Below are 10,928 nucleotides of genomic sequence, written 5' to 3' on the forward strand. Positions count from 1 at the left end.
TGCTAAATGACTAAAATGTAAAATTTCATATTTTTGATGTCTTCACTATTATTCTACAATGTAAAACATAGTAAAAATAAAGAATAACCCTTGAATGAGTAGGTGTGTCCAAACTTTTGACTGGTAGTATATATATGTGTATATATATACAGTGCCTTGCAAAAATATTCATCCTCCTTGGTGTTTTTCCTATTTTGTTGCATTACAACCTGTAATTTAAATTGATTTTTATTTGGATTTCATGTAATGGACATACACAAAATAGGCCAAATTGGTGAAGTGAAATGAAAAAAAAAAACTTGTTTCAAAAATTCAAAAAAATAAATCACGGAAATGTGGTGCGTGCATATGTATTCACCCCCTTTGCTATGAAGCCCCTAAATAAGATCTGGTGCAACCAATTACCTTCAGAAGTCACATAATTAGTTAAATAAAGTCCACCTGTGTGCAATCTAAGGTCACATGATCTCAGTATATATACACCTGTTCTGAAAGGCCCCAGAGTCTGCAACACCACTAAGCAAGGGGCACCACCAAGCAAAGGGCACTATGAAGACCAAGGAGCTCTCCAAACAGGTCAGGGACAAAGTTGTGGAGAAGTACAGATCAGGGTTGGGTTATAAAAAAAAATCTGAAACTTTGAACATCCCACGGAGCACCATTTAATCCATTATTAAAAAATAGAAAGAATATGGCACCACAACAAACCTGCCAAGAGAGGGCCGCCCACCAAAACTCACAGACCAGGCAAGGAGGGCATTAATCAGAGAGGCAACAAAGAGACCAAAGATAACCCTGAAGGAGCTGCAAAGCTCCACAGCGGAAATTGGAGTATCTGTCCATAAGACCACTTTAAGCCATACACTCCACAGAGCTGGGCTTTACGGAAGAGTGGCCAGAAAAAAGCCATTGCTGAAAGAAAAAAATAAGCAAACACGTTTGGTGTTTTCCAAAAGGCATGTAGGAGACTTCCGAAACATATGGAAGAAGGTACTCTGGTCAGATGAGAATAAAATTGAGCTTTTTGGCCATCAAGGAAAATGCTATGTCTGGCGCAAACCCAACACCTCTCATCACTCCGAGAACGCCATCCCCACAGTGAAGCATGGTGGTGGCAGCATCATGCTGTGGGGATGTGTTTCATCGGCAGGGACTGGGAAACTGGTCAGAATTGAAGGAATGATGGATGGCGCTAAATACAGGGAAATTCTTGAGGGAAACCTGTTTCAGTCTTCCAGAGATTTGAGACTGGGACGGAGGTTCACCTTCCAGCAGGACAATGACCCTAAGCATACTGCTAAAGCAACACTTGAGTGGTTTAAGGGGAAACATTTAAATGTCTTGGAATGGCCTAGTCAAAGCCCAGACCTCAATCCAATTGACAATCTGTGGTATGACTTAAAGATTGCTGACACCAGCAGAACCCATCCAACTTGAAGGAGCTGGAGCAGTTTTGCCTTTAAGAATGGGCAAAAATCCCAGTGGCTAGATGTGCCAAGCTTATAGAGACATACCCCAAGATACCTGCAGCTGTAATTGCTGCAAAAGGTGGCTCTACAAAGTATTGACTTCGGGGGTGAATAGTTATGCACGCTCAAGTTTTCTTTTTTTGGTCTTATTTCTTGTTTGTTTCACAATAAATAATATTTTGCATCTTCGAAGTGGTAGGCATGTTGTGTAAATCAAATGATACAACCCCCCAAAAATCTATTTTAATCCCAGGTTGTAAGGCAACAAAATAGGAAAAATGCCATGGGGGGTGAATACTTTCGCAAGCCACTGTAAAATATATATATATATATATATATATATATATATATATATATATATATATATATATATACACAGTGGGGGAGAACAAGTATTTGATACACTGCCGATTTTGCAGGTTTTCCTACTTACAAAGCATGTAGAGGTCTTTAATTTTTATCATAGGTACACTTCAACTGTGAGAGACGGAATCTAAAACAAAAATCCAGAAAATCACATTGTATGATTTTTAAGTAATTAATTTGTATTTTATGGCATGACAAAAGTATTTGATCACCTACCAACCAGTAAGAATTCCGGCTCTCACAGACCTGTTAGTTTTTCTTTAAGAAGCCCTCCTGTTCTCCACTCATTACCTGTATTAACTGCACCTGTTTGAACTCGTTACCTGTATAAAAGACACCTGTCCACACACTCAATCAAACAGACTCCAAACTCTCCACAATGGCCAAGACCAGAGAGCTGTGGAAGGACTTCAGGGATAAAATTGTAGACCTGCACAAAGCTGGGATGGGCTACAGGACAATAGGCAAGCAGCTTGGTGAGAAGGCAACAACTGTTGGTGCAATTATTAGAAAATGGAAGAAGTTCAAGATGACGGTCAATCACCCATTGACCATGCAAGATCTCACCTCGTAGGGCATCAATGATCATGAGGAAGGTGAGGGATGAGTCCAGAACTACACGGCAGGACCTGGTCAATGACCTGAAGAGAGCTGGGACCACAGTCTCAAAGAAAACCATTAGTAACACACTACGCCGTCATGGATTAAAATCCTGCAGCGCACGCAAGGTCCCCCTGCTCAAGCCAGCGCATGTCCAGGCCCGTCTGAAGTTTGCCAATGACCATCTGGATGATCCAGAGGAGGAATGGGAGAAGGTCATGTGGTCTGATGAGACATAAATAGAGCTTTTGGTCTAAACTCCACTCGCCGTGTTTGGAGGAAGAAGAAGGATGAGTACAACCCCAAGAACACCATCCCAACCGTGAAGCATGGAGGTGGAAACATCATTCTTTGGGGATGCTTTTCTGCAAAGGGGACAGGACGACTGCACCGTATTGAGGGGAGGATGGATGGGGCCATGTATCGCGAGATCTTGGCCAACAACCTCCTTCCCTCAGTAAGAGCATTGAAGATGGGTCGTGGCTGGGTCTTCCAGCATGACAACGACCCGAAACACACAGCCAGGGCAACTAAGGAGTGGCTCCGTAAGAAGCATCTCAAGGTCCTGGAGTGGCCTAGCCAGTCTCCAGACCTGAACCCAATAGAAAATCTTTGGAGGGAGCTGAAAGTCCGTATTGCCCAGCGACAGCCCCGAAACCTGAAGGATCTGGAGAAGGTCTGTATGGAGGAGTGGGCCAAAATCCCTGCTGCAGTGTGTGCAAACCTGGTCAAGACCTACAGGAAACGTATGATCTCTGTAATTGCAAACAAAGGTTTCTGTACCAAATATTAAGTTCTGCTTTTCTGATGTATCAAATACTTATGTCATGCAATAAAATGCAAATTAATTACTTAAAAATCATACAATGTGATTTTCTGGATTTTTGTTTTAGATTCCGTCTCTCACAGTTGAAGTGTACCTATGATAAAAATTACAGACCTCTACATGCTTTGTAAGTAGGAAAACCTGCAAAATCGGCAGTGTATCAAATACTTGTTCTCCCCACTGTATATATATATACTACTGTTCAAAAGTTTGGGGTCACTTAGAAATGTCATTTATTTAGAAAGAAAAACATTTTTCTTGTCCATTAAAATAACATCAAATTGATCAGAAATACGGTGTAGACATTGTTAATGTTGTAAATGGCTATTGTAGGTGGAAGCGGCTGATTTTAAATGGAATATCTACATAGGCATACAGAGGCCCATTATCAGCAACCATCAGCCCTGTGTTCCAATGGCACGTTGTGTTTGCTAATCCAAGTTTATCATTTTAAAAGGCTATTTGATCATTAGAAAACCCTTTTGCAATTATGTTAGCACAGCTTAAAACTGTTGATCAAATAAGCAATCAAACTGGCCTTCTTGAGACTAGTTGAGTATCTGGAGCAACAGCAATTGTGGGTTCGATTACAGGCTCAAAATGGCCAGAAACAAATAACTTTCTTCTGAAACTCGTCAGTCTATTCTTGTTCTGAGAAATGAAGGCTATTCCATGCGAGAAATTGCCAAGAAACTGAAGATCTCGTACAAAGCTGTGTACTACTCCCTTCACAGAACAGCGCAAACTGTCTCTAACCAGAATAGAAAGAGGAGTGGGAGGCGCCGGTGCACAACTGAGCAAGATGACAAATACATTAGAGTGTCTAATTTGAGAAACAGACACCTCACAGGTCCTCAACTGGCAGCTTCATGAAATAGTATTCGCAAAACACCAGTCTCAATGTCAACAGTGAAGAGGCGACTCCAGGTTGCTGACCTTCTAGGCAGAGTTGCAAAGAAAAAGCCATATCTCAGACTGGCCAATAAAAAGAAAAGATTAAGATGGGCAAAAGAACAGAGACACTGGACATAGGAAGATTTGAAAAAAGTGTTATGGACAGACGAATCGAAGTTTGAGGTGTTCGGATCACAAAGAATAGCATTTGTGAGACACAGACCAAATGAAAAGATGCTGGTGGAGTGCTTGATGCCATCTGTCAACCATGGTGGAGGCAATGTGATGGTCTGGGGGTGCTTTGGTGGTGGTAAAGTGGGAGATTTGTATAGGGTAAAAGGGATCTTGAAGAAGGAAGGCTATCACTCCATTTTGCAACACCATGCCATACCCTGTGTACGGCGCTTGATTGGAGCCAATTTCCTCCTACATCAGGACAATGACCCAAAGCACAGCTCCAAACTATGCAATAACTATTTAGGGAAGAAGCAGTCAGCTGGTATTCTGTCTATAATGGAGTGGCCAGCACAGTCACCGGATCTCAACCCTATTGAGCTGTTGTGGGAGCAGCTTGACCGTATGGTACGTAAGAAGTGCCCATCAAGCCAATCCAACTTGTGGGAGGTGCTTCAGAAAGCATGGGGTGAAATCTCTTCAGATTACCTCAACAAATTGACAACTAGAATGCCAAAGGTCTGCAAGGCTGTAATTGCTGCAAATGGAGGATTCTTTGACGAAAGCAATGTTTGAAGGACACAATTATTATTTCAATTATTTCTAACCTTGTCAATGACTACATTTCCTATTCATTTTGATATATGTCCTATTCAAATTCATTTCATGTATGTTTTCATGGAAAACAAGGACATTTCTAAGTAACCCCAAACTTTTGACCGGTAGTGTGTGTGTGTGTGTGTATATATATATATATATATATATATATATAGAGAGAGAGAGAGAGAGAGATAGATCAGTCAGTAAAACAAATGAATGGGCTATTTTCAGAAAATGTAATGTTCCTTTGGGTTTTATATTGTGTCGCCAATAATGCACTGGTTTATAGGCCTACAGTTGGCTATGGTGAAGTAAATGTACAGAAACGTATTTTATGAGAATGGCTCTCAATTGCTGTTTTATAAAACTCAATTGTATAAAGAGCCTTTTTCAAAACAACCCTAGAACCACGAGAATTTCATTAGCGAAATAAAGTCCCGTCATGTGCTCCTTTTTTCATTTGTTTATTTATAGAGACCAGACCACCATCTACAATGTCACGAGTTTTTGCTCTTCAACACACATTTCTGTCTTTTAATGAAATTGAATGTTAAGCATTATTCATCACATTATTCAATTGTATATTTATATAACAAGTAGGCTGTTGTATTTTACAAATATTTGATATCTGAAATGTATTGAATTATCAAGTCAACAATAAACAATAGTATTAAATTAGTGGGTTTTTCTTGTGCACGATTGCCATCTAGCGCCAACAGCCAGTAACTATATATTCGAGGCTTTAAACACAAACTCGTCACATGACAGAGGAATATTGCTCAGCGACTTCAGGAACAGTTCAACGCTCAAAATATTATTGTTTCCGGTTGAATTGGGGTCAAACAGAGGGGATTGCACATTACAATACATCACAATGCTTATACGAGTAAGTATTGGAGAGAAAGACTGAAAACACCTTTTGGAAATGCATCGTTTGTGTTGTAAACTATAGGGATTACAATGCGCAAAGGTTATTTGCCTTCTGAGCGGTGCATTCTCGCCTCAGGTGAATAGTTTACATCATGCACCTGCGACGATGAAATAGCCAGTGAGCTAGCTAGCCACACTTGTGTAACTTAACCAAAATTGTGTAGCTAACCTAACCCATTCCCATCTTCAGCTAGCTAAATCTGGCGACACTTTTGAAAGAAAAACATTTTCCTAGCTGTTAATGTGAAATCATGAGCAACTGTAACATTTTCTACTTGGGAGTGGCAAGAAAAAGATGTGTGTAATGTTCAGAGTAAGATCATAATACATTTGATAGCTTTGTCTTGAACACACTTCAAGAGGCCAGGGTTGGAAAAAAATAACCATGCTATCTCTGAATGGAACTTTTCCATATAGAATTATTGAAATAACCTAAATGTAAACCGTGTTGGGCAGGTTTAAGACCTTACAGAGACAAATGTCAATAACTCTCTTTCTCCCTTCTCTCCATCCCTCTCTCTTAGAGGGTGTTACAATGTGGAGTGACAGCTTTAAAGTCACACAGGACCATCCACCACAGTGCTCAATGGAGGAGTCCTCTCATACCTATCGTTGTGGAACAGACGGTAAGAATTGGAACCCCAACAGAGTTCTATTTAGGACTGCAACATTTCTATGCAACCTGATTCACTCTCGGTTTCGAACGGTTTCGAAATGAGTTGTTCAGCTGTCAGTTCCTGGTCCTAGCTGGTCTAACTGCTTTCCAATGTTCAAATATCTTCCTCTTGCTTTCTTTTTCCCTGTCTTTCTCTTCTTTCTTAGGGTCGAGGAGAGCGGGCATATGACATCTACTCTCGTCTGCTAAGGGAGAGGATAATCTGTGTAATGGGGCCGGTAAGTCTAGCTGTGTGTCACTGTCTGTGTAATGGGGCAGGTAAGTCTAGATGTGTGTCACTGTCTGTGTAATGGGGCAGGTAAGTCTAGCTGTGTGTCACTGTCTGTGTAATGGGGCAGGTAAGTCTAGCTGTGTGTCACTGTCTGTGTAATGGGGTCGGTAAGTCTCGCTGAGTGTCACTGTCTGTGTAATGGGGCCGGTAAGTCTCGCTGTGTGTCACTGTCTGTGTAATGGGGCAGGTAAATCTAGCTGTGTGTCACTGTCTGTGTAATGGGTTGGGATTCAAACCCTACACCAGGAGAAATTGAGTATGTTTACATGCACACTAATAATTCGATATGAAACTGATTATGGCAGTAGGCAGAGTATGGCATTAGTCATGACACATGTATACACCTTACTCTGCTTATCTTTATCGGCATAATCGACACACATCGACAACAGTCACCCTCGAAGCACCGTTACCCATCGCTAAACAAAAGCCGCGGCCCTTGCAGAGCAAAGGAAACAGCTACTTCAAGGTCTCAGAGTCAGTGACGTCACCGATTGAAACGCTACTAGCGCGCACCGCTAACTAGCTAGCCATTTCACACCGGTTACATTAGGACATGTAAACACAATCGGAGTTCCAGCTGAGTGCTGTTGCAGTTAAGATTCATTTGTTAATCTCTCTCTTCTCCCTCTCTCTGCCTTTTTTCAGATTGACGACTCTGTGGCCAGTCTGGTTATTGCTCAGCTGCTCTTTCTGCAGTCAGAGAGCAACAACAAACCCATCCACATGTACATCAACAGTCCTGGTAAGAGAAGAGTGAAAGAGGGAAGGAGATGAGGGGGACCTTCCATAAAAATGGTGGAGGAACAGATGGTGGCAGGGGATGGTTGGCGAAATAGGGATGGGTTACTTGGTAAAAAGCATGTTTCTTGATTGGAGGGGAGAGAACACAAAAGGGACAGATGGATCAGATGACAGTGATAGGAGATAAAGGGTGCATTCAGAATATTTTTACCTTGACTTCAAATGAACATCATAGGTTTCAACGTTAAAGCTGAGATCCGTGATAGGCTCAACAGCCCCAGATGCATTTGTTATTGTTTTGAGGAAATGAGCATCCAGCATCAATGGTAAAAAAAAAAGTATGTTTTATTGTGCGTGCAATGATGTGAGAGGAAGAAAAAAAAAGTGTTGAAGTAATGTCTTTGTTGTAATATCGCAAACAGACGTGGCAGTTTCACCGCTATGGATTCCAGCTTTAAGGAGAGATTAGAAAAGTCTGGGAGAAGAGAACCATTCATGAACAAAATCCAACAAACCATCAATCCTGATTCACCTTGATGTTCCTATTCCCCCCCCCCCAGGCGGTGTTGTGACTGCAGGCCTGGCCATCTACGACACCATGCAGTACATCCTCAACCCCATCTCCACGTGGTGTGTGGGCCAGGCAGCCAGCATGGGCAGTCTTCTTCTGGCTGCAGGCACTGCCGGCATGAGGCACTCTTTGCCCAACGCCCGCATCATGTTGCACCAGCCCTCTGGAGGGGCCAGGGTAAGGAGGGAAAGGTGCAGGGGGGCAAGTGGTAATGGGACCAGGGAGGCAGCAAGAATAGGAGCTGGGGGGGTGAAGTCCGACAGGTAAGGGGATAGGGGGTTAGAGAACCTGGGACAACTGTTGGTTGGTTAGCTTGTGTTGCTATCAAAAGCCAGACCTGTAATTGTCCATAGGCTATTGGTATGAGTTCAGTATTTTGACACCTCAGCTGATAAATAACAGTTGTCAGTTGCCTTTACATAACATCTCTCTTCTCTCTCCTGTGTGTTATTAGGGTCAGGCTACAGACATCGCCATTCAGGCTGAGGAGATCATAAAGCTAAAGAAACAGATCAATCAACTCTATGCTAAACACACTGGCCAGCTGTTGACACATATAGGTAAGTAGCTAAGGCATCCAGTTCAGTAGAATCTGGCTCAGAGGGAAAAGCAGACAAACGTTCCCAATATTGAAAACAGACCTGTGTTCAAATACATGCTTATTTAATTATTTTTTATTTAAATACTTATTTTCTGTGTATTAGAGTATTTTCAAATAATGTGGCCAAATCAGCTACTTCCATTTGAAGTATCTGAAAGTATTTTCTTATAACTTCCTATAAATAGCCAAAACTAATTTCAAATACATATTTCCAAATACATTATTTCAATGGAGTGGCTGAATTCTCTGGACACCTCCTTTTGATAGCTAAACAACCAAACCTTCTGGGCATGTGGGATTTTCTACTTTACAAACAAGCCCATTGTCAAACTCTGGTTACCATGCGCAGAACTTTAGGCTGTACACAGGTACAACAGGCAACTCTGGCTAATTTCAATTATGTGCTGTATCAAATCGTGTGGCGTTGCTTGATCATTGAGAAGCGAAAGTTGTTTTGCCCCAATGCAATGTGTAGACCGCCTCCTGCTTATGTTTGTGCTACTGCAATATCCTTAGTTACAACCGACAGAGAAAGTTATAGCCTACATCCCAAATTAGGGAATGTTAGTTTAAGTCGCTGCAGGGTTTTTATTTCAGCTGTTCATAAATATGAGGCAGAGACGTGATTCGGTTGTTTAGCTCTGGGGAAGAGGCGTCCAGGGGGGCAGGACAGGAGTGGAACGGGGCAGTTTGATTCGATCGTTCAGCCTTATTTCAAATACCCCTAGGACCAAACAGACCTGGGTTCAAATGCATGAAATTATATTTGAAAATACACTTGAAAATACACGTATTTGAGTATTTTCTAATATATGCCAATACTTTCCAAGTGTATTTCCAAATACATCCCAATATTCAACATTTCAATATTCCAATAAAAAATCTCAAAATACTTACTTTGAAATGTCTTTGAAAGTAATTGAAATACCCTAAATTGTCTGATGGAAAATGTTCCATAGCCTCCGAGTCCCATGTTGACAAGGCCTATCAATTAGTGACTCCGCTAACTAAATTCAAGCGCTAATTCAAGGTTAAGTGATTTGATGATTGACTGAGTCCTTCCTCACTCAAAGCACTTTGTAATAATGTGAGAGGAGTGAACTCACCTCAGCCACCACCAATGTGTCACACATTTTCACCAAAACTCATAACCACAAAATGATTCCCTCCTGTTTTCTTTCTCCCAGAGGGTGTGATGGAGAGAGATCGTTACATGAGCCCTATTGAGGCACAGGACTTTGGGATCATCGACCGAGTGTTGGTGCATCCTCCCCAGGCGGGCCAGGACGACCCAGAGCTGGTCCAGAAGGAGCCCCCTGCTGCCACCTGCCCCTCGTCAGCCTCCCAAACCTCCGCCACCGAGCAGGGCCCTCCAGGGACAAACCCCCCCTCCTCATACAAACCCGAACCCTGACCTCTGAGACTACCAGGAAACAGTCCCACGCCATCCCCTAGCTTCTACCCACCTATAGGCACTTCTGTAGATCGGAATGGATTGGACAGGTACAGGCAATATGCCGCACTTCTGTAAATCCAAATGCATTGGAGTGGATACTAATATGGGAGAAGTTACAGGGTAGCCTACCAGAGGGCAAAGTGGAGCTATTACCATATTGCTTATACCTATCCATTCCTTTGAGATCTACAGAAGTGCCCTGGGTGGATAGGGGCTAGGGGTCGGTTTGGAACAGAGGACCTGCGTTGTATACCTCCGTGCTGGAGAAACCTCTGGGAGAGGAGGCGGCAAAATGCAGCAGTATTTGAATATTTACATTTAAGAATTTGATAATTTTTGACCAATCTCAGATTTGTACTGTCCCCCATAATATGTACACTGTATTTACCACAAACACTAATGAGACTGCAGAATTCTACAGTGAAGGAAGCAATATAGCCCCTATTTGTACTAGCCATGACAGTTGTGATGTTGATTTTCATAAACTGGAATAAAATACATTTTCTTTGAATCACACACCCAACCTGGGCCTGTATTCATAAAGCATCTAAGAGTAGGAGTGCTGATCTAGGATCAGTTCCTCCAATCTTATTCATAATGACAGACAAGGCAAAACTGATCCTAGATCAGCACTCCTACTCTTAGATGCGTTATGAATATAGGCCCTGATGTAAAAAAACAAAAACAAATTGGTATCAATGTGTGATTCACCAGTCTGTAACAAGTAAAGTCTATTGATTGCTTCAGTGA

At 42.0% G+C, this 10,928-nt stretch overlaps 1 protein-coding gene across 1 annotated transcript; it reads left to right on the top strand.

The window, feature by feature from the left end:
* Positions 1 to 5,711: 5,711 nt before the first annotated feature.
* Positions 5,712 to 10,928, top strand: LOC123482526 (ATP-dependent Clp protease proteolytic subunit, mitochondrial-like). The gene is made up of 7 exons (XM_045210677.1): positions 5,712 to 5,815; positions 6,384 to 6,485; positions 6,682 to 6,753; positions 7,455 to 7,551; positions 8,111 to 8,298; positions 8,576 to 8,681; positions 9,910 to 10,928. The coding sequence occupies exons 1-7, from the start codon at positions 5,804 to 5,806 to the stop codon at positions 10,134 to 10,136; spliced, it is 804 nt and encodes a 267-aa protein (XP_045066612.1). The 5' UTR covers positions 5,712 to 5,803; the 3' UTR covers positions 10,137 to 10,928.

This window comes from Coregonus clupeaformis, chromosome 35 (genome assembly GCF_020615455.1).
Source record: "Coregonus clupeaformis isolate EN_2021a chromosome 35, ASM2061545v1, whole genome shotgun sequence".
In the NCBI taxonomy this organism is placed as follows: domain Eukaryota; kingdom Metazoa; phylum Chordata; class Actinopteri; order Salmoniformes; family Salmonidae; genus Coregonus; species Coregonus clupeaformis.